The 27,362-nt window shown below is 38.4% G+C and overlaps 3 protein-coding genes across 3 annotated transcripts; 2 read left to right on the top strand and 1 right to left on the bottom strand.

The window, feature by feature from the left end:
- The first annotated feature begins 171 nt into the window (after positions 1 to 171).
- On the top strand, positions 172 to 1,490 carry gfer (growth factor, augmenter of liver regeneration (ERV1 homolog, S. cerevisiae)). The gene is made up of 3 exons (XM_055191436.2): positions 172 to 384; positions 944 to 1,152; positions 1,261 to 1,490. Exons 1-3 carry the CDS (start codon positions 172 to 174, stop codon positions 1,421 to 1,423), a joined length of 585 nt encoding a protein of 194 aa, XP_055047411.2. The 3' UTR covers positions 1,424 to 1,490.
- A 368-nt stretch (positions 1,491 to 1,858) lies between these two features.
- syngr3a (synaptogyrin 3a) lies at positions 1,859 to 6,650 on the top strand. The gene is made up of 4 exons (XM_055191428.2): positions 1,859 to 2,085; positions 3,119 to 3,353; positions 4,119 to 4,264; positions 4,864 to 6,650. Exons 1-4 carry the CDS (start codon positions 1,921 to 1,923, stop codon positions 5,071 to 5,073), a joined length of 756 nt encoding a protein of 251 aa, XP_055047403.2. The 5' UTR covers positions 1,859 to 1,920; the 3' UTR covers positions 5,074 to 6,650.
- Positions 6,651 to 8,444: 1,794 nt separating this feature from the next.
- Positions 8,445 to 26,137, bottom strand: znf598 (zinc finger protein 598). The gene is made up of 12 exons (XM_055191401.2): positions 25,814 to 26,137; positions 24,906 to 25,018; positions 23,575 to 23,704; positions 23,286 to 23,497; positions 22,990 to 23,207; positions 22,679 to 22,793; positions 22,064 to 22,593; positions 21,901 to 21,985; positions 13,431 to 14,284; positions 13,205 to 13,355; positions 9,448 to 9,592; positions 8,445 to 9,335 (listed from the first exon to the last, which is right to left on the bottom strand). The coding sequence occupies exons 1-12, from the start codon at positions 25,988 to 25,990 to the stop codon at positions 8,976 to 8,978; spliced, it is 3,090 nt and encodes a 1,029-aa protein (XP_055047376.2). The 5' UTR covers positions 25,991 to 26,137; the 3' UTR covers positions 8,445 to 8,975.
- Positions 26,138 to 27,362: the final 1,225 nt, after the last annotated feature.

The raw sequence follows: 27,362 nt of genomic DNA, 5'->3' as shown, positions 1-27,362 counted from the left end.
TGAACACGAATCTTTGAATATGGTAAATAAAATAACGTGTTAAGTAAATTATATTGTGTTCATAGATATTCGTTGCTACGTTGAGAATAAGTATATAACTAACACACGATGACACAAGAGACTGACAAACAATCGGTCCGATTATAATGAGCGCATCATTCAAATGGAAACATGGCAGCGGCTACAGGGTCGCAATCGTCTACACATGAACCCGCGGGTATGGAGGGTCTCCGATTACCCGTGACCAGCCGACCACCGGAGGACAACACGGGTAAAGATCAGACCTCTAGCGGAGACCGGACAAAGAAACCGTGCAGAGTGTGTACAGACTTTAAATCATGGATGAAAACTCAGCAGAAACAGAAGTCGTCCGTCCCTGTGCAGGTGAAGAGACATTTCATTGAACACCTGTAACTATCATGAAGTGTAACTTTATTTAACGATACTAATCTAAGGTCAAGGTGAATGTACATGACCCAAATAAATCAATATGTCAACACAACACATGAAAGAATACTATAGTAAACTGTAGTGAAATGTCCAAGGTATGTAGTTTTTTAACCTTACTATAGTACTTACTAAAGTACAATATTGTACTATGCTATACTCTTGTATTTACTACAGTTTACGCAAGTATTTAATGTAGTATACTATATGGGTTATTTTATGATACTTAACTTGTTAGGACTTACCATGGTATTGTAGCATGTACCTTGTATTACTATTGTAGTTTCTGTATACAGTGTGTTTGTTTGGGTTGTGAAAAGACTGGTAAATACATAAATACAAAAAAAGTTACTGGAATGTACATTTTATATAAATAATAATAATAAGTCTTTTTAATGAATCATTATCCTTTAATAACATTATTGAATAATTATCTTGGGTATATCTTTTCTGTCAGTCCACATTAGTGAATAATCCCTCATGACATATTGAACAGGAGAGCAGAGCAGCAGAGACGGATAAACCAGTTGAATGTCCTCTGGATAGAGAGGAATTGGGCAGGAGCTCGTGGTCCTTTCTTCACACTATGGCAGCATACTATCCAGACACCCCATCTGCATCACAGCAACAGGAGATGACCCAGTTCATTAACCTCTTCTCAAAGTTTTTCCCATGTGACGAATGTGCAGAAGACCTGAGATCAAGGTTCACTTTATTGTATTTTTAACATTTGTTCATTGCTTATTTTAACAGAGTTTACATTGTCTTGTATAGGATAGAATGAGCTGTTTTGAATATCTTGTTTCTTATCAGACTAAAAACAGATCGGCCGGACACTAGCACCAGGCACAATCTTTCACAGTGGCTGTGTCGTCTTCACAATGGCATCAACGTTCGGTTAGGCAAGCCGGAGTTTGACTGCAGCAGGGTGGATGAGCGATGGAGAGATGGCTGGAAGGATGGCTCATGTGACTGACATCTTGTGTGCAAAATATCGACCAGGATCATCTATCAGTTGTAATAAATCCAGACTACAGTGCAAATACTCTGACTTAGTGCTTAAATTATGACTTTAATATAGAGAGCAAAGGTTAATAGCTACAAATGCCTATTGTATTTTTAACTGAAATCAAGCCTGTCTATAAAATTATGCCATCTTAATTCAGTTGAAACATCTGTCAGGGTCAGTGAATTTACTTGTGAATTGAATTGTGAATCTGCTAAAATAAAAAAAATGTTTTGTTTAGAGGTCTAAAGAATGACTGAAAAATAAATTTGCCTCTACAATTAAAACTCAACAACATTGAGTCACATAATCAACAGTGTCCTCAACCAAAACGAAAATCTGGTCTCATGAAGTGAGTGGTACCCTATCTGAGGACGTGATGCAGTCGGTAGATGTTGCTGTTGAGACAATGTACTACACAGCATCACAGAGGTATTGCGCACGCCTCTGACAGGCATTGGGTGTGTATGTGTGTGCCTGCCTCCGTGCCTCGACCCACAGCCCATAGCCTGAATAACATTAAGAGGAAAATGGACGGAGTGGGTTCATTTGGCGCTGGAAGAGCCGGGGCTGCATTCGACCCTATTGCCTTCATTCAACAGCCGCAGACCATCCTCAGAATATTATCATGGGTAAGAGCATTATTCGGATTGCAGCGATCATATCAGCCAAAAGCTGATGTAGGTATAAAAATATCCGCAGATTTCATATTGATAACATTTTCTTTAGGCGCTACCAAATGAAAATGTGTCAATGATAAAGGATTAAAAAGATTTAATGTTCGCTATAATGCGAAACGATTATTTTAAAACCCACTTTCATTTTGGTTAAAATATCACGTTGCCTCGCGTGAGTCATTCTATAATAAAAAAAACAACGCATACATGATGTACAAACGTTCCTTATTGCATTTTTATCAATGCCGTTTCATTTATTGTTGGGATTTAATATTGGTATTTCTCAGTTCCTGTTATTTGATATAGCATTTCATTTAGTAAATGTCACTAGACGGGAACGTGCGTGAAATATTTCTTTCTTAAATGATGCAATTTAACGAGTGACGTTGATGTCATGGATGATGCGCGAGCGTTTTTTCTTATTATGCAATAAGGTTTTTCAGTGGGAGCATCATCGTAGTGTCCCAAAACCATTTGAGTTGCCTACATAGACAACATGTCTTGGCGTTTGTGTATCATGCTGAACAGTGGTCAACAATGCTGTCTAGATAGGCAGCCATGCATTAAAACACGGTGACAGACTCCCCGATTCTGATTGGTTGTTACTATACACTCATATTACTATCTACACTCATATACGGTTACTTCCATTTGCTTTTATTTGCATCAGACAAAATGCATCACGTGGCTCATAGCTGAACCAACCTAGTGCATTATTATTATGTCAGGTGCCATATTAAATATTATTATAATAGAAAAAAGCACAGCTTTATAGGTTGTTCCTAAAAATTATGAACTGCAAAATAAATATTAGATATTAAGTACAGTAAGAATTGCACAATGCACTAAGGATCTTATATCTGTATGTTTGTTGCATATTTCATTGTAACCAGAGGTACATAATCACAGAATGACTTGGGAAGTCATTAAAAATAGGTTTACACATGAAACACACATTATAATAACATAATTATCTTTTCCACTGCAGCTCTTCTCAATGGTGGTGTTTGGATCCATAATAAATGAAGGCTATGTCAACCATGGCAGTGAGAGGCTCTATTGTGTTTTCAACAAAAACAACAGTGCTTGCAACTATGGGACCGCCATTGGGCTTATAGCCTTTATAGCCAGTATTTTTTTCCTTATCCTTGACATGAAGTTCCAGCAAATCAGCAGCATTAAAGACAGGAAGAAGGCAGTAATGCTTGACATTGGATTTTCAGGTAAACGGCACAGGAGCTGTCCAAAACAGATGACTGACTGCAGTGCTATATATTTCTAAGTTGTCACTTATTGATGGGGGTTTAGCAACATACCATGTTTTTGAGTAGAAGTACATGATTGTCTTTAAAGCCTTTGCTTATATTATATTACAATTTTCTCTATTTCTTTGAAACATAGTGGCAGGAAAGTGAAAAAAGGTATCATTTTAGATTTTATAGAATTAAAGGCAGGGTGCATGATTTTTGAAAAACACTTTGGAAAAGGGAGTCGGGCCGACTACCAAGACACTTGTAGCCAATCAGCAGTAAAGGGGGTCACACACCGTACGCGCAGCTTATGCCGCTGATGGTATTTAATGTTAAACTATGTGAGTGGTGCTCTGTTGCGCGACAGGGATTTGAGCAACTTCCCGTAGCTGGGTGCCGGGGTGCGTATAATCATATATGTTTGATTTTTTTAGAATGATGCAGCGCTGAGCTGCACGTCCGGTGTGCGACCCCCTTAAGGGGTTCGGCATTGTTGCTTGAGTTGCGTATGTGTGGGGCAGGTCTATCAAAAGAAGGTCCAGATTCTGTTGGGGTAGGGTCGTGGTTGTTTAGGTGATTTCAAATGTCAACATTGGCTTTCAGAGATCATGCACCCCACCTTTAGGGTGAAATTTAAACAGAGGGCAGCTAGACATGCAATATAATAATTTTTATTAATGCAATCTGTTTTGTAACAATTCCTACTGTTGAATTAAAATGTCTCACGCATAATTACAGGTTTCTGGGCGTTTTTATGGTTTGTCGGTTTCTGTTTTTTGGCCAACCAATGGCAGCGCACCACTCCAGATGAGCTTCCTTTAAACCAGGGAGCGGATGCTGCCAGGGCTGCTATTACCTTCTCCTTCTTCTCCATCTTTACTTGGGTAAAAACTAAAGTATCGCACCTCTACATAGAAATGAATTTTTTTTCTTTATTAAAACAATCTTTACTTGACTGGTGATGAATTGAGTATTGAAATGAAGAGCATCAGTCCGTTTTAGTACATTGTAAGTTGTTACATCACGACATATCTAATTGACATGGACTTGCTCCACATACCGCCTTCAACCCTTTGGGGATATGGGAACATATAATAGAAGTACTTCCCTTTTTTTCTGGCTGTGAAAGAGGATAAGAGAAGTTTTAGTGGTTTAGTGCTAATGTGAAAAAATTGGTGCTTTCCAGCAGTTACTAAGCAAAAGTAAAAATCGTCTCCTAAGTGTAAGCTTCCCTCTCAATACGGATAACTTTTCTAAAACAACAAAGCTTATGATGGCCTACTTTTTTAACATTTATTTGCAAGGATACAAATTTAATATTAAGTACCAAGCTAAATACTTCAGTATAGAGACGTTGCACAAAACCCAGTATAATTGTAGTGCTATCATAAGGGAAGTGGTTGTTTTTTTAAAAAATATAAGTGGCCAAAATAGTTTCTTAATGAGAATTAGACACAACTTTGTACTATGTTTTGTTTTTCAGGCTGGCTTGACTGTAAGAGCAGTGCAGAAGTACATGCTAGGAACCGACATGTCCCTCTTCACCACAGAACACACGATTGACGGCAATCCACCCGTCCAACCCTACCCCACCGTCCCAGTCACCGAACCCACTGATACATATCAGAGCCCACCCTTCACTGAAAACCTGGACTCCAACACCGCCCCGACCTACCAGGTGCCAATTTACTAGAGGGGTGACGGGTCCACGTGCAATGTCTGAATCGGTGCGGATGGTTGGCACTGGTCAAACTGAAATGGTGTTCATAGGTAGTATTGTTCTGTGAACTTCTGTACAAGAATATGTTGATCGTGATTTTACTTTTGTTTGGAATATTGCGTTAATTTACCAAGTGGATTAAAACTGATGGAGGGGTATCTGTTTCAATGTTATATAGGTACAGAGTATGTTTGCATGTTATATTTAGAGAGTTATGAAGTGCCATGCAACACAAATAGTGTATATTCAGTTTCCATATATTGGGTACTGAATATAAAGTGTGATATATGAAGCATGGAATCAATCAACTAAAGGAAGTTCTGTTTGTAAGGATCTTCAACTAAAAGCTGCCAAAATTGACTTAAGTGAGGTGTCTTCCTATAATGGGGTTGAGTTCTGCTGTAGATAAGCATCTTATATATCAAAGGGTATCTCGGTGTATAAAAAGATAAACATGTTAATCAGTGTTTTGATTTTGTAATGGCACTAAATGTGTTTTGTCTAGGCGTCATGACAGTACAAATCCAGATTAACTCGGGTGGATTTCCGTAGTTTAGGATGTGTGAGTGTATCAAACTATTAAGGATAAATGTATATCACAAAAACAGAGTTTTATGTTGTTTTGAAAGTCATTAGTTATGTGACATAATAAATTTGATAAACACCAAAATATATGTACTTAATGATATGATCAGCATTTAAAAGAAATCTTTTATTAACATACAAACTTTGACAATACCAACACTTGGTACATTTTTAAAATTAAGTAATAATTTAAAAGAATTGCCACTGGTCTGCAAAACGACGTGTTCGGGACTCTATGTAACCCTTCAACCAGTTGTCCGTCGTTTAAAAAAAGCTGTATGTTGACCATCGGTGCTTCATCTGATATGTGGTAGAATTTTGGTAATGTTTCTGTGTTCAGAGATATACACAAAATACTAGTGATTGTACTTCAATATGTGTAAATGGAGTATGTCTGTTGAAGTGATCAGGGTCTTTGTGTTTCCTGTACTTTACACTGCACTCCTACTAAAATGCCTCATGGACCAATTTTACAAAAAATTTGAGTAGTATCATAGATAAGGAGCAATTGTAAAGTTATTGAAGATCAGTTAAATGCCTTATTTAATGCTTAAGGGTGATTGGCCTAAAGTGGGACACCTATGGTCTTGGTGAGGTACATGAGTGCCAGTGAAACCACGGCATCAAAAAAATTAAAATCACATGACCTCTCAAATGTCCAGTCATATAGGAGGGTGGAGCAATCGTCAAATAGGAAACGCATTTTACTCTGAACTTCCAAAAGGTCCCACATTAGGGCAATTGACCCTATTTTTATGCCCCGTTGAAGGTCAAAGTGCAAAGTTTGCACCAGTAAAAATGCGTCAGAGACCTTATCCATGATTCTTTTGAAACCCATATCCTTTACTGTATCTGCAGGCAATATAACTCATCTTGTCAATGATTTATTGTTGTCAATCAAACTGTTTTCAGACTGCTGTTGTCAGACATTATGAAAATAAAGAGACATGTTTTTCATCAGTGGATCACTTTGTAATGTTGACCTGTATGACTTTCTCACACAACATAAAGCTTTCAGCACTTTCTTTTACTAAAGCCACACCTTTAAAAAAAATTAATTGCTTTTTAGTTACACTGATCTACTCCAATGTTTTTAGTTCCAAGCATAAAATAAAAAAATTAAAAAATCGAATCTTTGTGATATGTTATAGCTTGTTAAATGTGACCATGTTCCACAAAATAAAAAGTTTTAGATTTATACATCATCTGAAGAAGTTAAATAAATAAGCTTTCTATTGATGTATGGTTTGTTAGGATAGGACAATATTTGGCCTTTAAAGTTGTCTTTATGAAACATGATCTTTACTTAAAGGAATATTCAATTTTCTTAAAAGAAAAATCCAGACAATCCACTCACCACCATGTCATCCAAAATGCTACTGTCCCTCTCCGCTCAGTCGAGAAGAAACCACGTTTTCCGAGGAAAACATTGCAGGATTTTTCTCCTTTTAATGGACTTTAATAGAGCCCAACATCCGACACCCAACTCAACACCTCTCAGTCTTTTTCAATGGAGTTTCAAAGGACCACAAACGATCCCAAACGAGGCATAATATTCACATATAGCGAAACGACTGTCATCCTTGACAAGAAAAACAAAAAACATCCACCCTATCACAACTTCTCGTCTAGATCCGGTCGTGATGCACCAGCGCGACCCCACGCAATACGTCATGGACGAGGACGAACGCAAAACTCCGCCCCAGTGTTTATAAGTGTTGAGAAAGAGGACCATTCCGACGTTGTTGTATGACATGTCAAATGATACTAATAAATGTCTTTGTGTCAGTTTATTGTTTACAATGGTCCGCAAATGTGCGTTTTATATATGTAACACGTGACCTCCCTACGTCACTACACATTTACGTTAGGTCGCACTGGAACAGACCTAGACGAAAAGTTGTGGTTTAAAGAGCATATATTTTATTTTTCTTGTCAAAAATGACAATCATTTCGCTAAATAAGACCCTAATGCCTCGTTTGGGATTGTTTATAGTCCTTCGAAACTCCGTTGAAAAAAACCGTTAAGTGTCGAGCCAAGCACCAAATGTTGGGCTCTATTAAAGTCCATCAAAATGAGAAAAATCCTGCAATGTTTTCCTCAAAAAACACAACTTCCTCTCGACTGAACAAAGAAAGACATCAACACCCTGGATGACATGGTGGTGAGCAAACCATCTGGATCTTTCCTCCAAGAAAATGGAATATTCCTTTAAAGGTGCAGATTTCTGTCAAGAGATCCTTATAAAATGTACACACTGCACCTTTAATATCCTAATAATTTGGGGGGGAAACGATTACTTTGACCCATATAATGTATTGTTGGCTATTGCTACTAATATACCCAACCTACTTAAAACTGGTTTTGTTGTCCAGGGTCACAAATAACAGTCACCTTTTTCAGAAGAAATTTTACTAGCATTAGTTAACCCGAAATGACCGGAAACATCTCAAGTTTATAACTACAGTGGTACGGCCCAGTTATCAGTTACTGTGTGAGAAAAAGCAACCGTGAAATTGGATATCATTAGATGTATAGCAGTGTAAAGATCTAGACAATCTATAAAAAAAGATTCCAGCGTAAACCTTTAAACGATGACTGATCCCATCCTCCACCCTCTCAATATTTCAATATATATTTGAAGGCAGTTGAAACAAAGTGATCTTTCTAGCGGTGATGTGTAACAGTTCTCACATTCAAGATTTGGATTTTACCGCAGACAACCGTATGTGCCCTAAGGAGTGTATTGAGTTGTACATTTTGTTCCCTGGCTTGACTGTTTAATTGTAAAGCATTTAAGCACTGACATTCAAAAATGTGCACTTGACATTTACTGCTGTACCTTACTCTAAGAAAAAAATCTATATATTAACCATTTATTTTTATGTACTGTAGATGTAAGCAGAAATGAGAAACGAACAAGTTTCAACCCACCGGCAGGTATGTTTCGAAATAAGTTATTTTTTCCAAAGGCAGCCAACCTGACAAAATGTAAAAAATGAAATGAGCATGCTAACAGCATCAGAAAAACCTGATGAATAACAAGTGGAGTGGCACAGGTATTAAAGGAATTAACGTTATAACTCAATCATTCAAGTAGATTAAACTCAGTCTCACTCGCACCACAGTACAAGATCTTCACGATCTTCAAAAACAGGTGCGCAAAACGTTCAACCTAACCCGAACAATGCGAGTACACATCAGTGCTGCTCCTTTTGTTAAGCATCTTTTTCCCTGGTGAAGCACCAGATCCTGTGTGACTGAGCTGTAGATGTTGGTGTACTGATGGCTAACTGATAATCTTGCTTATGGCCTGTAGAGAGGGAAAGTCATCGTCGCTGATGTGCAGGGTCTTATGGGCGTTGAAGTCCTTTAATGCCACAACCTGTTTGCAGGTGGGACATACTTGGCAGTCCAGATCTTGGCTGTTGCCGGTGTTGCCCGTCTGCCAGGCTTTCTTTTTGTTTTTCTTGGGCTTTGAGACTTGCTGTTGTTTCTCAAGGGCTTTAAAGTCTGCATGGGCAGTGAGGAGCTCCTGTTGCTTACGAGTGTCTGGGAGGAGAACCAGCAGCTCATTGAAGACCCTGTTGAAATTCTCGCCCAGCAATTCCTGGCAGCTTTTGTAGTACTCCACAGCAGGTATTACACCCTGGTTAAGAAAAAAAAGAGTTAATGTCTACAGAAATTGGAAGTAAATTATGCATTTTTATTTTTGAGTGTACTGTCATTTTAATAGCAAAAATGTCACTTTTAATAGGTACCTGTCTAAACTGGCCTGAATGGTTTTTAAACTCATTGAACTTGGTCTCATCATTCTGAAGGAAATTCTTAATAGACTGAATGAGGTCCATGTTCCTCTGCTGGAAATTTTCAGGTACGAGGTAGGATCCAATAGCAGGTGTTGGCCTAAAATGACAGAAAACACAGTGCCTAATGATAAATGCCAATGCACACTTTTGCATACTAAATTAGCACTGGGACACACAAATTAAGCAAATTTTCAGCATTTATTTTAAAGGCCACCTATTATGCAAAATCCATTTTTACAAGGTGTTTAGACATAAATGTGTGTTAGCAATGTGTGAACAAAACAACCCAATCTCACAGGAAATTCGTGTTACAGTCACGAAATATTTGATTAATGTATTTTCCGCTGTTTTTCGTGCCACTGGAGCACGAATGTCTTGTTATACCCCAAGCAACAATGATTTAAAAATAGAAAAAAACAATAAGGGAAAAAAATATAAAAATGACACAATAAAGAAAGTCATGCCACAGACACAAAAAACTATTTGAAGAGTTTTGTTGCAAAACGAGATAACCACCGTTTTTTTAATTGTTCAGAAATCTCATTTTTTTGGTTGTGCATTCCAATTAATTTCAATTCAACTGCAGTTGGTTTGTTTTGATTTAAACCTTCATAACTTAAAAAATACAGCTAAGTAGCACCATAAAACAAAATAATAACATGACAACATAATAATAAACACGTTTTGTCAAAAATGTTAAAAAATGTATTTATCTCGTTTTGCAACGAAACTCTTCATTTATAGAAATTCGTGCTGGGTGACACGAAAAAGACAATGCGGAAAATCGTGTCAATAACATGAATAAATGTATCAATTATTTTGTGACAATAACATGACTTGCCATGAGATAGGGTAATGCTGAGTTTACACCAACCGCGTTTCAGGCGTCAAAATCGCATCTACCGCGCGTGGTTTGCCGCTTGAACAATTTGGATGCATTCACGTGTGTAGAGCGGAGTAGACGCGCGGAAAAAGCAAGCATTTGACGCGCGTCAGAGGCAAACTCCGCTTCTTGTGGGAGGGGCAAGTGCTATGCGGTTGTCTGTTTGCAGGATGAATGATTTTGATTGTGCATTTATCGAGAGAGTTACCAGTTTGTATTTGGTAACCTTATAGGGGGGAAATAAGCGTGTCTGTGGAGTATATATATTGTGTGGTGGACACGTTTGTGTGCAGGATGCGGCATTTTCTTCTTTGGGACTATATATGTTTGGCCAAGCACTCTCAAAAATAAATCAGAAACTGAATGAAGCTTGCTCCTACCCAAGCTTTGTACCGTATATGGACAGTGGCGTCCTGGATACATATTTTAGAATCCTAAACTGGAAGCAACAGCCAAAGCCTGCAGGGATAAATGGACGTCTGACTATAAAGTGAGTGTTTCTAATTTCTTTGTTAAACTAACGTGGCATTTATGTACACAATAGCATATCTGAGCGGTGTTACGATTAATGGGAGTGGCTTGCAGAGCTGTGCATTGTGGGAGTTGTAGTTTTCCATACAAATGCGCCCTAAAGTCACGTTCTGTCTTTTCTCGGTCAGATAGGCACAAAGTTCTACATTTATGTTACATTTCGACTACAAATATGACCCACTTTCAATAAAGATGAATGTTTCTACCGGTGAAATGGCACTTTAATTTCCATTAAACCAAAGCAGTCTCATTAGAAATCCTGTTTTGATTCTCTTATCAATGTGATGTCACACTAATAAAGTCCCGCCCACAGACACTCATTAACAGTTCTGCATTATCATAGTTTCCCCACCCAGCAATTTGTACTCTGTCTGCCGTATCTCAAAATTGAGATACTATTGTCTTAGACTGTATTCACAGAAATCAGATCTATTTTAAAGGTGCAGTGTGTATTTTTTATAAGAATATCTTAACAGAAATGCAAAATAATATACAAAACTATATTATCAGGGGTGTATAAACATTTTTCATAATGAACCGTTATGTGTTTATTACCTTAGAATGAGATGTTTTTATCTACATACACCGAGTGTCCCCTTACATGGAAGTCTCCATTTTGTGCTGACATTTTTCTACACAAGCCCTTAAAGGACAATTTTTCTTACTAAGGGGCTGTCCACCCGGAGACGCGTATCACCGTATTCGTATAAATTTGTTATCGTATTGGCATTTCATCCACACGGATCCGGCGTTTTGGGAGACTGAATCCGCTATTTTTTGAAACCGGGTCCTAAAGTGGATAAATCTGAAACCGACACCCTTGCGGTTTCGTCTGTACAGCAAATCCGTATATTTTGTGAAGCGAAAACGTCATCACATCACGTGTCGGAAGCGTCACACGTAACAGCAACAACAATAACGGTGGACTACGTGATTGTGTTCGTGCTACAGAAGCTACTAAAGCCTACTAGCTTTATTACAGCAAAATCTATTGCTTCTACGCAATTGTGGTGACCAACAATCGATAATGGACAACACCATACGTTGGTTATACGCATGCTCAAAGTCTTCTTCTCCGTGTATAGTGTATATCTGTGGCAGAATTACAGCGCCCCATACTGGTCCGGCATATATACTACACCACTTTCAGTCGGTTTCAGTGGTTTCGTGTTTACAGATTATTTTTTTAGAGCAAGGAAAAAAAATGATCGGATAGGGAATGCACCGGCTTCGTGTGGACATAGCCTAAGTTGTCTCCTGACGATGACATGTTTGTCCAGTGGCGGCTACCGTAGCTTCTCTATGTGTTTCAAAAGCGAGGGGTGAGCCGTGGACTAAGCCGTTGGTTACAATTCGCAACCTCACCACTAGATGCCGCTAAAATGTCCACACTGCACCTTTAACTGAAAGCGCTTACTGTCTCTTTTGGTAAGGGAGTGAGGAGCAGTAGCTCATTTGCATTTAAAAGTACAGACACAAGAACAGCACGTTTTTGCTCCCACCCAAATAGGGGCATTTTGGACATGCTATAATAAATAATCTGTGGGGTTTTTAAGCTGAAACTTCACAGGCATATTCTGGGCACACCTGAGAATTATATTACATCTAGTAAAAATGAACGTAATGGATGCCCTTTAAAGAAAGATAAACTTATAGCAGCTCAACACAATTGGTGGATCCCATGAACTTGAATCTTGCGCACGTATTACCCAATCTGCACATTATACTATGTCTGGGATGTGCAAAATGTATGCCGGAGCCTTTCCTATGAGGACTGGGCTAGTTTCATACAATTAAAGGTTATAATTATATAATCCATTTACTTTTTCAGTTGCCCTCATATGAAGAGTTTCGCTGCAAAACGAGATAAATCCATTTTTTAATTATTATTATTTATTATTATGTTATCATGTTGTTATTTTGTTTTATGGTGCTACTTAGCTGTATTTTTTAAGTTATGAAGGTTTAAATCAAAACAAACCAACTGCAGTTGCATTGAAATTAATTGGAATGCACAACCAAAAAACAAGATTTATGAACAATTAAAAAAATGGTGGTCATCTCATTTTGCAACGAAACTCTTCATATACTTTTTCATATATACAGTATATTTTAACACTAACAACTTCAGTTCAGAGAACTTATGACTTATATTAAAATGTTTGTAGCATTCACATCTCTATTAGTTGTACTGAAAAACCAATCTATCTATCAAGTGTGAAGCAAAAATTAAAGGGGGAATAACACCAGTCACTGTCCCTAAAATGTTTTAACAATGCACACGAGTTCTCCAACCTGTTAACTGCAGGCATTGTAGGTTCGACCACATTACTGTTGAGCGGGATGCCAGTAAATCCTGGTGGAGGTTTGCTGACCACAGGTACGAGTCCAGGAGGAGGGGGCAGCGCAGTCTGAGTGCTCTTCAAGGGAAATGCGCTTTTAAAGCCTAGAAAACATAAGAATTTTATTGTGAGCAAATGCCAACTGGATGTGGCTTCTTTTAGGACTGGAGCTCACTTACCAGGTGGAGGTTTATTTGAGATAAGAGCTGGAAAATCTTCTTCCTTGGGTAGAGGTACTTGGTCAGTTGCCGGCTGCTTTACAGGAGAAGGAATATTTTCAGAAATTGAGGTACAAGATAGTGCTTCGGTTGGCTTCTCCATATGCCCATTCATAAATGAGTTTGTTTTGGAGGCTGTTGGACCTTTGGTGAGACTGGTATCTGATGGCTTCGTTTCAGGAACGTTTTCTTTATGAGCTATCTTACACACCGACTCGGCAGTATGCGAAGGAGTCCCAGGTGATGATGCCGTTGCCTGCTTCTTCTTCTTACTGGCTTTGGGATTTGACTGAGATGAGCCACCTTTCACTGTTAGCAGAGTGGAGATGTCAAGCATGGTGGGAACGGCTCGGATCTCCTGGGTTGTTTTACTGTTCTTGGGATCTTCATCGTCGGAGGAAGACGGACATCTTACTTTAGAAGGAGCTTTGTTGGATTCTGCGGGGGTGAGCTTCTTTTTTCGGCGAGATGATGAGGCGGCGAGGGGCTGAGGGACACTTCTACTTGGGGGTGGGTCACTGGCAGACAGTATGGACGAAGAGACAACAGGGGTTGTTTTGGTTGGCAGAACCACAGGTTTATTGGTAACCACCACAGGTTTGCTTCCTGCTTGAGACCACGCTGATTTGCTGTTCGCCTGCGGCTTTACTGTTTTGATCTTGGAGACTAATGCAGGAAAGTCCTCCTCTTGGAAGGATGAATGTTTCCTGGGTTGATTTGTGTATGCAGGCGTCATTGGAGCAGAAGCTACTGCGCCAGACAGGGTTGGAAAGTCATCTTCCTTCAGTGAGACAGGAGTTGATGGTTTGATGGCACTGCAAAAGCAGGTATACATGATATTGTTAATTTTTAAATACAATAAAACTCAACATTTAAAGTCCTCGTGAACTGGAAGTCGCGATCGACTTCTGTGTTGTGACGCATTTCCGAAAGAAACTAGCCTAGGTTTCCCCACGCTGCCTTGGGTGCAAATTTATTCACGCTACAAGTCTAGCATTGGAAACTATGGACCAATTTTCACACTGAAATCAGTGCTAATTTAGTTGACGAAGACGATGACGCGGACGAAAACTAAATAAAAACTAAATAAAAGTCAGATATGACGACGAAGACTGTAACGAAATATAACTGACACTTTAGTCAACGAATAAAAATAAGACGGAAATGTTTGGGAGGGACGAATGGAGAAGAGATCCAATCAGAGCTACTCATTTTGTGGGACAAGTTGGGAAGAAATCCAATCAGAGCGAATCTTTGAGGGTAGGTTGATCTATGCAGAAGCAGGCAGCAGTCAGCAGAGGCATTTTAAAAAGCCGCGGCAAAGTTCGTTTTCACAACAGGTTGTTTACATTATATTTAGTTGTACAGTCTTCGTTACCCAGCTTTGGCTGATTTCAGTTGAGTTCGCTCGTTAGCAACACGCTAACGTTTTGCGGTGCACCTGGTCCGAAGACATGTCTCATAAACAACAAAAATGCCAGAGCTAGCGTCTAATCTGGTCACACTTCAAATATTACAACAAGACTGCCTGTAAAGACGACTCATCCAGAAATACATGCGAAGGTAAACATGCGAAGGTAAGCATACACGTTAAGGTTATTTTATCAGATAAACCACCGTGTTTTCGCTAAACTTGGTATAACGAAAGGAATACACCTCTGAACTGTATTGATTGTATTGGATTGTCTGAATTAATACTGAGTATAAATATTCACTGTCCTCAAATTGAATGAAATGTGTAACGTTACTTTTATAGTATATGTTGTGGTTTTACATGACTGGACAAAGTGCGTGTGTAAATGCGCGTGTGTGTCTCTGTCTGTGTGTCTGCGCGCGTGTGTATCTGTGTGTGCATGTCATTTAGGGAGAATGCATATCTTTTTCAGGGACCATGTATATTTTTTAGGTAGAGAGGGCCTTATGCTTATTTTATATGATATTATCTTTTGTGAAAATGCCACAGTCAGTTTTTTGACATTAAGAATAAAATAAAATATGTGTTTTCTATAACAACCATTAAATCTGTGTCTGTATTGCATATTCAAACCTTAATACCATTCCATAACAGACTAAAAAACTTAAGACTTGACTAAGACTAAAACTCTTATGATATTTCGTCGAATAAAACTAGACTAAGACTAAAATATTTCAGATGACTAATGCCTAGCGTACACCAAAGGATTTTCACAGTCCCAGACTAAAGACCGGCAGTCTTTAGGAATCTAACTGGAGTCTCGGCGCGCTCCCGTCATCTCGATCGTTAACTGTGAGGTGATAATCTGCAGTCAGCGACCCGATTTATGCCAGTCTTTCTTTAGTCTTTCATATCAAACATGTTTGATATTATCGCAAGTCCCAGCGTAGTCTCATGACGTAAAACAATCAACAACCAATAAATTCGTTCTCCGGAAACAGGAAGCCATCAGTCACAACAATGAAACATGTCGACGGACGTGGAAACACAACGAGCGCGAAGTAGGCGAAAATGGACCGTGGATAAAGAGGAGCGCATTGATGAGCGGTGGGCAGAGCAGCCGTGTCTTTTTGATGTAAAGTGCCATTCATACCACGACAGAGTGGAAAAAGAAAAGAAGTGGAGCGATATTGCCTGTATGTGTTAACATGCTAACTCTACCACTCTATTGAATGGCATAACGTGCTAATGTTTTCTGGTATGTGCTTACATTCTTCACACCGCAAGCGTGAGCAACGCGTTATGCCTGGCTCACACTACAGGATTTTAAAAATCCTGGCAGATTATGAAATCTGGTTGCAGCACACACATAAGGAGAATCTTGTCAGATATTCTTCTCTCAAATCTTAAACATGCTCACACTACAGGATTTTAAAATCCTAGTGCATCACACACTACAGGATATTATTAAGATTATCTTGCCAGAGCAAGCACTTCACGTCACCTCAGGAGAAGAGTATATAAAGGAATGAAGATTATGACACATTTATTATGATTTCTTTTTAAATATTTACATTTGCTAGCAGCTTTCCATTTGAAACCTAGGCGATTTCTTCTCCTCAGCTCTTGTTTATGAGGCAACGATCATGATATGTTTTAAGGATGTGTTATGCAGGCAGTGTTTGAATGCCTACTGTAGCTGTGTGCACAATCTAGCACCAACTCAATTCTGATCCTCATGCAAGGTTTATTTAAATTTAAATACATTTATTTAAAAACATATATATCATTATTTTTTGCACATTTAAGAGTTATTATAAGTGATCTAGGCTATTTCTATTAATGCTCTGTTTTCCTGTTCCTTCCTAACAGGAATATTATTGTAGGCTAAGCGTTAAATGACTGATACTTGGTTAAACTTGTTTTTGCACTGTTGTTTGCATTATTTAATTCCACTGTTTATATACTACTCTGCGGTAATATTATTTTGTACCTATATACTATGTGGATTCTATTTTTGTTGTTTATTCTTCTGAGGCTGCTGGTCTTTGAGAGCTTATAAACAAATTTTATTATAGTTTTATAATGACAGTAAAGTTTCTATTCTATTCTATTCTATTCTATTCTATTCTATTTTATCTTGCAGTGTAGGGTCTAGTGTTTAATTCAGTATTTACATTACCAATGGTTTTGGACAAACATGGCGCATCAGATTCTCAAGTGTGCGGTGTTTCAGCAATCAGCGCTGCACTTGGGTGAGGTTCAAGCGGATCATTTATATTTTGAACAACTAATGGCGTGATAACGTAATGTTTGTTAGTACATAGCCTAGATGCCGGTGAACACTGAACAGCAATGCATGCATGATGACCTTAAATTACTTTTATGGTTATATGGTCATACAGATATAAACTTTGTGCTTCTGTAAAGTAATATTTAACTTCTTCCACCCTGAAGCTATTTTGGGGATTTTCGCCTGGATTTGGCCTACCCAATTTCAAAAGCTTCCCATACCCACATGCAGAGGTTTACATACAAATGTTTGGTATCATTTTACAGGAAACCCTTTGAAATTACATAAAACACTGTTGAAAGTGCTAAACATGGTTGTATGTGATGTCAGTCCTCTAATAAACACAAAAATAAATAGGCGCTTTTTGATGTTTTTTTTCTAAAGTTTTTATTTAAAAGTGTATAACTCTGGCCCTGAGTGCCTCAGCTCCCTGCAGACAGTTTTGTTTGATTCCAGCAATTGCCAGCTTACAGAGGAAAAAAGATTTTTTTCTCTATCATAATCTATGCAAAAGTTATTTTACTCCAACTGATGGGAGGAATAATACGCTTATGGAGTTAAATTTCTGCCAAAAAACATTTGAAGTGCTACCATAACCACATACAGTGGAATAAATGCAATTGCTTTATATCATTTTAAAGAAAACCCTTTGAAGTTACATAAAAAGCTGCTGTTTGTGACAAATAGTGTTATTTATGTTGTTTTTCATATGAGGAAACACCAAATTTTCTTTTTATATGTTGTAAATACTGCCTCTGATAGTGTATAACTCTGGTTCTGTGTGCTCTAGCAGACTGCAGACAGTTCTGGTTGTTACCAGCAGCAGACAGTAAACACCCAAAAAAAGAATGATCTCTTTAGCATGTCGCATTCAAAAGTTATTTTCATTTTACTGAAGTGTCCGAAAATACATTTTTCATATAAATATTAATTTTTTGTTTTGGACATATAATAAAAAACAAGGGATTATTCATGCACACAACCAAAGAAAATGCTGTGAATGGACTCATTTTTTAGAGTAGGACCTAAGAGAAAAGATGGTGTATCATTTGTGGCTATATGTGCTATCTGAGGCAGTCCACACTCAATTTTCCCATATGTTTACAAAAGACGATTTTTTACCTTATTATTCATTCAACTATTGTTGGATATGTGTTGATAATAGAACAAAAATAACACTGTAGCCTTATTCCTGAGAATGTGAGCTTTCAGTTGATATAAGACTTGCCCATGTTTGTCATACTTGAAAAATATGAAATATGTGAATATTAAATCATATAAAAAATTATGGGGGGGGGTGATAGTGTAAATTAAGTGTAAATAACTTTCTTACAGTAAAAGATTTCTCAAAGTGATGCATATCTGGAGAAAGTAGAGAGTCTAAGCTTTCAAACAGTATCTCATATGTGTTACTGGGGTCCATGATGGACCATTAAAGATTAAAAGAATATTTTATTTGAGTCAAAATACGAAATTTTGTACCCGGGACTGGGTCCTCAGGGTTTAAGAGGTTAAAACATGATGCGCTTTCTGCCGGCTGCTCCATCGGTTTGTGTGCGTTTGTGGAGCGCGTCACAAAAAAAGAACTGAAAATCGTCATATAATTTTAAATTCGTTTTTTTAATATGTTAATTATTTAAGTGCAACATATTTCGTGTATGCCTATTTATTTTATTAAATTTCCTCTATACACATAATAGCTGCAGGTGCGTGGTGTGACTGACCATCATGTTCTGTTGTTTTTAAGATATTTTAGATAATGTTTATAAAAGAGTGACAACGTTAATCAAGCAAGGAATTAATTTCGATATTTTAAATATTCTGTCTGCCCCAACGAGCTGCAGTTGTGGTGGAATGAAATCAGAATGAACCACTTGACTTCCACAAACTGTTTCTCCGGCTGCGCTGTCTACCCGTACAGCAGCTTGATTCGCGGTCCCGAAAGCTGTCAATCATCTCCGTCTCTCAATGATTATTGTGAAAGTACTGACGTAATTATGCGGATTTAAAATCCTAAATATCAAACATGTTTGATAAGATCGGGGCGGCCCCGATTTGCTTGAGAGCATATCGGAAGGTGTACGTTTAGACTTTTAAACGTCTCACATTACAGGATAATCTGGGCCGAACTTCGGAGCCGATCAAGGTCCATTGCCCGATTTTCCCTCGGATTCTCGGGAGGGGAAAATCGGGGTAAATTCGGCCCGATTATCCTGTGGTGTGAGCCAGGCATTAGCGGCGCGTGTTTTTTTCGGCGCCCATGTTAACAAGTTAAAGCACAAGCACGTACACCGCACGCGTGCGGCCATACATGTGACGCCATAAATGTCATAAATGTGTGTTTCAAACAGTCATGACTTTGAGCAATGTAAAAGAAAGCAATGAAATATTTAAAAACACCAGAAGACTGCGCTGTCATTCATTCTCTGCCCAGCAAATGAGTCCTCATATAGCTTAATACTGTTCAGAGAAACAGATAACGTACATCCATAAATCTAAATCTTATGCTTAAACTGTTGACGGGAAACACGATCGACTGCTTCATGCTGTCAATCACTGAGTGATTTTTTTTATTTTATCTTAAAACTTAAGAGAAACAGATTTAATAATGTGCCAAGGGCTTTTTATGTCTATAATTGTGTATTGTGTATATATCTGTCATTACACGAACCAGAACATCACGAAAACAATGTTGGTTAAACAAATCACAGTTATATAAATTACACTGACCGTCAAAAACCGTCTTGAAGAGGTTTTGCTCATTAATGCATATAAAATAAAGTAATGTGAACTTGAGATTTTTATACTGTTATTACAGTTTTTCTCAGTCGCTTTGGTACATTTCTCGAATCATACTCACAATTTGCAAAACAGTAAGTGCATTTCTCAAAACAATTCGGACAAGTAGCAAAACACCATGAATAACCTGCAAAAGCCACTCTCTTACTCAAAATTCATCTCTCAAAATCTGTGTCAATGAACATGTCATTGCCATCAGAATGACAAGTCAATGTGTCATTGTGTATGGATAAGACAGTCAAATTGTTTAGTCACGTTGTCAATATAACTAACATCTAATAATATTAGACTTTCACTGGCAGCCCAAATTTAGCCTTGTTAGCCAAACACGCTTGCTGGGTCAGGAGGTATAGGAAGACTTCAGTGTAACTTGTTCAAAGAAATAAGAAACTGCTTTTTTGATGTGCACAAGTGACACAATGATGTGAGAAATGAACAAGTAGTTTTGAGAATTTCAATTCTAATCTGAGAAATGTACCAAAGCGACTGAGAAAAACTGTAAACTAACTGCACAGTATGCGCTGCAAACGCAGCTGGTGTGAAAGCACAATGGACACGCGCATACATTTTTGTTAAATCACTGCTGAGCATGATGATAAAAAGCTAAAATAATCTTGTTGTAGTCTTGTAAATAGTGTCACTACAAGATTCAGTGTTTGTAAAATCTTTAGTCTGAGACTAAAAACTGTGAACCCAAGTCTTTAGATGTGAGCTGATAATCTTATAAAGTATTTTCTAAATCTTTTCAAAGTCTTTAGGTGTACACAAAGCATAAAATAAGACTAAAACTAAATGGTGTGTTATTCAAAAGACTAAGACTAAATCAGAATTTGCTGCCAAAATTAACACTGCCTGAAATAGGGAACCAATCACAGAACAGGGAGGGGGCAGGAAGACGATGACAACGTCTATGCGACGCACCGAAGCAAGTTTTGTTCATCCAACAAGGCGGCAGACACGAAGTTACTTTCTAGTTACTAAGTTACTAACTTTTCTAGTTACTAACGAAGTTACTAAGAATTGTCAGTTTTGATTTCATTGGGACTTTAAAGGGATACTCCACTTTTTTTGAAACAGGCTTATTTTCTAGCTCCCCTAGAGTTAAACAATTGAGTTTTCTTGTTTTGGAATCCATTCCGATGATTCCCGGGTCTGGCGGTAATGCTTTTAGCATAGCTTAGCCCAATTCATTGAATCTGATTAGACCATTAGCATCACACTCAAAAATAAGCAAAGAGTTTCGATATTTTTCTTATTTAAAACTTGACTCTTCTGTAGTTACATCATGTACTGAGAATGAAGTAAAATAATAAGTTGCGATTTTCTAGACCGATATGGCTATGAACTATACTCTCATTCTGGTGAAATTATCAAGGACTTAGCTGCCATACCATGTGTACAGCAGGTGCAATGATATTACGTAGCGCCCGAAAATAGTCCTCTTGGTAACTTTCAATAGTTGGGGACTATTTTAGGGCAGCAAAGTCCTTGATTATTACGCCAGAATGAGAGTATAGTTCCTAGCCATATCTGCCTAGAAAATCACAACATTTAATTTTCTATCGTTCTTAGTACACGATGTAACTACAGAAGAGTCAAGTTTTAAAAGGGAAAAATATAGAAACTTTGGTTATTTTTAAGCGCAATGCTAATGGTCTAATCAGATTCAATAGATTATGCTAAGCTATGCTAAAGGTGGTACCGCCAGACCCGGAGATCAGCTGAATGGATTCCAAAACGATAAAACTCAATTGTTCAACTCTAAGGGAGCTGGAAAATTAGCCTGTTTTCAAAATAGGTGGAATGTCCCTTTAAATCTTTATAACATTGTGGTCCCTAGATATTGATAAGACGACAAAACTAATAGCACACCTATCTTTAATAAAATAATATAAACAACCACCATCAAAACAGGACAAACATACCTTTGAATGGGGGCAGGGGGTGCAGGTGCCCCTAAAACTGGGAAGTCCTCACCAGGCAAGGGTGGACTACTCTTCATTGATCGAGCTGAAATAGACACACAACTTAATTCAGTTTTAAAAAGGAAGAAATAAATACCATAATACATATTTTTAGTTGTCATACCTTGCATTTCAGTTGGTGGCTTCACCATCCCCCTTTCAGTTGGTGGCTTCACCATCCCCCTGTTATTTCTCATCTCATCTGATTCCACCTTTTCTTCTTTTCGTGGCTTGTATCCATTTCTGTCCTGCACATGGCCCCGGTCCTGCACATGGCCCCGGTCCTGCACATGGCCCCGGTCCTGCACATGGCCCCGGTCCTGCACATGGCCCCGGTCCTGCACATGGCCCCGGTCCTGCACATGGCCACGGTCCTGCACATGGCCACGGTCCTGCACATGGCCACGGTCCTGCACATGGCCACGGTCCTGCACGTGGCCCCGGTCCTGCACGTGGCCCCGGTCCTGCACGTGGCCCCGGTCCTGCACGTGGCCCCGGTCCTGCACGTGGCCACGGTCCTGCACGTGGCCACGGTCCTGCACGTGGCCACGGTCCTGCACGTGGCCACGGTCCTGCACATGGCCTCTCTCCTCTTGGAATCGGCTGGCCATTGAAGCTCTTAATGCAGCGGCCATTTCTCTGTCCTCTTCCTCTCTGCAGACAACAGCTTGATAAGTCTCCCTTAAGCTCAACAATACAAACATTAGCGTATGATGACACTGAACTGGTCAGGGCCTACCTAGTATATCTCCAGCTTCGTACATTCTGCAGTCCGCCTGGGCCTCGTCCTCTTCCTGGCCTCCCCTGCCTGTTGAAGCGATCCACTTCCTCATAGTCTTCACCACCATGCATACCTTGAAAAGACATTCAGATGCACTTGATTAAGGATCTTATCCTAACTAGTTAGTGCTACATACAGATCAGGGGTCTCCAATCCTGGTCATGGAGGATCCTTTTCCTGCAGAGTTTGGTTTTAACCCTAACAGGGTTCCAGAACAGAATCAGAGAGCCCAGGTTGAAACAGATTAAAAAGAGCAAATTCTGCTTTACCGTCATTCCTGCGCTGTTGTCTTGGTGCATAGGTGAACTGTATGTCTATCTGCCGATTTTGCCGTGCCTCGGCCCTGCTTTTGCTGTGGGCTGCTGCTTTGTGAGCCTTGTAGTCAATCTCTGTGCGAAAAGCATGAGTGAACTGCTCTGTGCTACAGCGGCCCTCCTCACACAGATAATGGCTCTCTCTGAAGTGCTCACTGAGGTACTGGTAGTCACTGCGGGAAGACACGACACCTTTCAATTCAGTACTTAAGGCTAAGTGACAATAGTGCTTGCTGACTGTGATCTTCTACCTGTAGTACTCCTGAGCGCCATCCGCATCACAGAAATGGCAAAAGTAGTGATCTCGCCGAAGGTGCTTGAGAAGCTCATCGTTATCCAGATATCGGTCGTCGCAGAATTTACAAAGGGGATGCCCACGATGCGAGGTGTCATCCGGGTCCCCTTGCAGCCGATGACGTGCCAGTTCTTTTCGATTGTACCATTTTCGCTCGTACGAGAATATCTGTACATAGAACAAACTACTTATAACATGCTATCATGTGCAAACACAGTAATTTAAGTCAAGAAAGCACACACTACCTTAAGGTGCTTAGCACATAACTTGCAGCAGAAGAGCTCGTGTTGTTTTCGCATGTGATGCTCTAACTCTTCGAATTTAGAAAAGACTTTCCCTTCTGGGCATTGAGGACATTCATGTAGCAAAATCTTCCTGCATTTGTTATAAAAGATGAAAAGAGCTTATAAATAAGTTTTTGAAATTTCCAATTAGAGCTGCAACAACTAACCGAATAGTTAATATTATTCAATAAGGAAAATAGCGTTCGCCAAACGTGGTTATCGATTAGTTTGGTCTGTGACGTCACTTGCCCACACCCCATTGCAGAACGAGAGCTGCATGGTTATAAAATCAGGCACGCCTGCTCCCAACAAAGACACAAAGACAAGGTTACTCATACTAAACAAATAAATGACACTTTTATTAACAAACACTGCTATTTTGCCTCCGCCATCGTCCTGTCAATCATCTCACTTTCTCATGTCATGTCATATAAAGAGTTTGCGCTCTTGCAGTGGGACGGTGGGAAAGTGACGTCAGAGACCAAACTTATTCGATATTGAATATGAACGACTATTCGATTAGTTGTTGCAGCTCTATTTGAGAGCAAAAGAATTGATATTAAATAGGGCTGAATAACCACTAATCATTTGCAGAATAATGTGTGTGTATTGTGTAGATAATTGTATGTATATATAAATACACACATTTAAGAAACATTTACATGTGTATGTACATTTTTATATTTATATATAATTTATATTATATATAAACATGAATACTTAATATATACACACATTTTTTTGAACATTATACATGCATGTGTTTATTTATAAATACATAATTATTATATACACACAAATATGATGTAAACAAAAACTTTTATTCTGCAAGCGATTAGTTGTGATTAGTTGTCATGCAGACCTTATATTAAAGATAAGTTGAAAAACTATCTTCATGTCGGCACGGCAATATCATGATAAAGGTTGTTTTAACAAACAGATTATTATTAATTATTTGTGTGAAGGCACTGAATATAATGTCTGTTGAACAAATATGTAAAAACTATAGTCTGTAGACTAAAAAAATTACAACAAATCATGTGAGTGATCGCTCAACACGCACGTGAGCAATGCACACTGAATAAAAGTATTATGAAAAAAGTCTAAGGGTTGGACTTTTTTCAAAGTCTCTGATAAAGACAAAAAAATAATAAATAATAAAATATGTTCTGAAGAAATATCAAGAGGGGGTAGCATAGCGAAGATATTTAACAATATAAGCCAATAGTTTTTTAATAAAAATAGGTGCATCCCTATCTGAAGCCCTACTGACAAATCAAACCATAATGTACCTGAACTGCGCGTAGATCTTTCCATCTTCAAAATATACATCATATTTCTTTTCAATCTGATACTGATGAATGTTTAGAGCGGCGAATGGTACAGGTTTCTTTACAAAGACCACCTGAAAGAAAACAAATATAACTCACATATTATACACACCAGAGTAATGACCTGTAAGAGATTTGTATAAAAAACCCACTGCAATGAACAATAAACATAAACTTTGAGTTACCAGTGTTCAGTAAAACAGAGGCTGTATGAATAATGCAAATAATCTTAATAGCTAAAACAGCGATTTAATTAATGATTGATAAGACATGAGTCACTCTGTCAATATGACGTCACACATTGACAATCTGTCAGAGAGTTATCTGAAGCACAGTACTGCTGACCTGTCCCAAATTTGCGCTTATCTAGTAGCTTTTCTTTACATTTACCTTATCTACGCTGAAAATATATTTAAAGCTTAATATACTCAATTTTGATTACCAAAACATCCATGAGTTATATGGTATATAATCATTTTCAACACGCAAACTAAAGCTAAACTCTGAAGGACGTGACAAATAAATGAACCTGTTGTCACAAACGTGACTCAATGTGAGACATTGAATCACCGCTGTCACACTAAACCAAATCAGTTTCCACCCAACTTACACGTATTCATCTTTGACCATAAACAATTGGACAACCAACCAAAGTCAACTTTATGAAATAACACGTGCTGACAACCCAAACTTCACATGACTTGTAAAGCTAACTAACACTCAATCTAAGCTGCCATTTTATGTCAAAGCTATATCTACAGCAGGTTTGTCGCTTAGTCAGTCAACAAATTCAGCGTTAGCTTGCTAAGAAAATGTTAAGTATATCAGCCGAGGCCTGCGCTCAGTTGCTGATAGAGAGGCGGCGGCACCTTGTCGAGCTGTTCCCGGCAGACGGCGCAGTAGTTCTGCTCGCACAGCACCCGCATCTTGGTGGAGCATCGGTAACACACCGGGTGATCGCATTTCCCCACCGCGAATATGTCGATGTCCTGGCAACACAGCACACAGGTGTTTTCCGCGTCTTTCTTTGGTGTGGACTGCATCATGTTTTAATTAATTTGCTGTTTTGGGTGCTTTCGTTTTCTCTGTATAATTCCTGTGGTTCTGAACGGGTTGTAAACGACAGTACAGGCAGTGAGGCCGGCTGAAGCGCGATCCTACGTAATCGTTCAGCGCAGGGCATTGTGGGTAGCGAGTAGCGCACAGTACAGGAAGAACTTTTATTATGACACAGGAGCCGTGACTGGAATGTTTTAAAATAAAAGCTGCAATTTGTTATATAAATACAAATCGCCTTTAGAAAAAAATAGTCTTTAGACTTTTACACTTCCAAATTGTCTTGTATGAAAATGTATTTTCCTAGTGAAAAATCCAGCCAAGCTGGTTTAAAATGGCAAAGCTAGTGGGTCATCTGGTCTTCCCACCTGATCAGCTAAGTCCAGCTAAACCATCTTAAAAAGTGACCAAAACACAGCTAGATCAGCTTGCTACACCAGCAAAACCAGCTAAAACCGAGGGGCAACCTACCGATCCCTCTGATGAAGGCACTACAGAAGTGTTTTAAACTGCAATTTATCGACTGGCCGCAAGAGGCTGGCTCCAAAAAAAGAGTAATGGCCATCTTTAGAGCAGAAAAAAATGTGTTTACAGCCTGGTACAAAATTTGTTTTTGGTCTGTATAAATATTTTTGCCCTTCATGACAACTGTGAGGGGGGTTAATTTTTTTGTAATTCATCCTTTTAAATTAACCCTTAAATTCGGCATAATTAAGGGCGTGGTCACCTCAGCTTGACACACGTCCCGCCTTTTTCCCCATTTTCGGACATCCGCAAACCTATGGGTGACGTCAAGTCCATCTTTTTTTAAATTTATGGCTAAAACCAGCTCACCAGCTTTTGCTGGTCTTAGCTGGATTTTTCAGTAGGGAAAAATGTGAGAAACCTTGTATGTGAAACTAAATTATTAAATTTTTTAGGAATGTGTAAAAAAATATATAAAAGTAACATAAAATACAATTATATATTAAGTAATAAATTTAGTAATAATAAATATGACTACCAATAATAAACAGCACATAATATAAAAGGTTAACACATAGCCTTCTGTTCCCTTTCTCATGTAAAAATAAATAAATATGCAGCCATCTTTAATTAATTCTATTTCCTGTCTGAAAATACCAGATATATTGTAGTTGGATTGAGATACTTTTACATGACATATTATTATATAACAACAAGTGTCATATATTAGTATATATACTATATATAAATACTAAGAATCATGCAAAGAATAATAGTAAAATTTCAAACATAAAATCAAGCATTTTTTTAACAAGGATATTGAATAAATACAGCAATACAAATCTCCTTGGGAAAATAATAAATCATAAAGTTGAACAATGACAAAAACTATAGTCA

This window comes from Misgurnus anguillicaudatus, chromosome 19, assembly GCF_027580225.2.
Source record: "Misgurnus anguillicaudatus chromosome 19, ASM2758022v2, whole genome shotgun sequence".
Classification (NCBI taxonomy): Eukaryota; Metazoa; Chordata; class Actinopteri; order Cypriniformes; family Cobitidae; genus Misgurnus; species Misgurnus anguillicaudatus.
This window is presented reverse-complemented; position numbering and strand designations above follow the sequence as displayed.

Excerpts from the sequence above, each read along its gene's own strand:
- gfer (XM_055191436.2), top strand. The coding sequence starts at position 172 with ATGGCAGCGGCTACAGGGTCGCAATCGTCTACACATGAACCCGCGGGT. Across the intron at positions 385-943 it reads AGTCGTCCGTCCCTGTGCAG|GAGAGCAGAGCAGCAGAGAC; the intron begins GTGAAGAGACAT and ends CATATTGAACAG. Across the intron at positions 1,153-1,260 it reads GCAGAAGACCTGAGATCAAG|ACTAAAAACAGATCGGCCGG; the intron begins GTTCACTTTATT and ends GTTTCTTATCAG.
- syngr3a (XM_055191428.2), top strand. The coding sequence starts at position 1,921 with ATGTGTGTGCCTGCCTCCGTGCCTCGACCCACAGCCCATAGCCTGAAT. Across the intron at positions 2,086-3,118 it reads TCCTCAGAATATTATCATGG|CTCTTCTCAATGGTGGTGTT; the intron begins GTAAGAGCATTA and ends TTTCCACTGCAG. Across the intron at positions 3,354-4,118 it reads GCTTGACATTGGATTTTCAG|GTTTCTGGGCGTTTTTATGG; the intron begins GTAAACGGCACA and ends GCATAATTACAG.
- znf598 (XM_055191401.2), bottom strand. The coding sequence starts at position 25,990 with ATGATGCAGTCCACACCAAAGAAAGACGCGGAAAACACCTGTGTGCTG. Across the intron at positions 23,498-23,574 it reads TATGTGCTAAGCACCTTAAG|ATATTCTCGTACGAGCGAAA; the intron begins GTAGTGTGTGCT and ends TTCTATGTACAG. Across the intron at positions 23,208-23,285 it reads GGCGCTCAGGAGTACTACAG|TGACTACCAGTACCTCAGTG; the intron begins GTAGAAGATCAC and ends GTCTTCCCGCAG.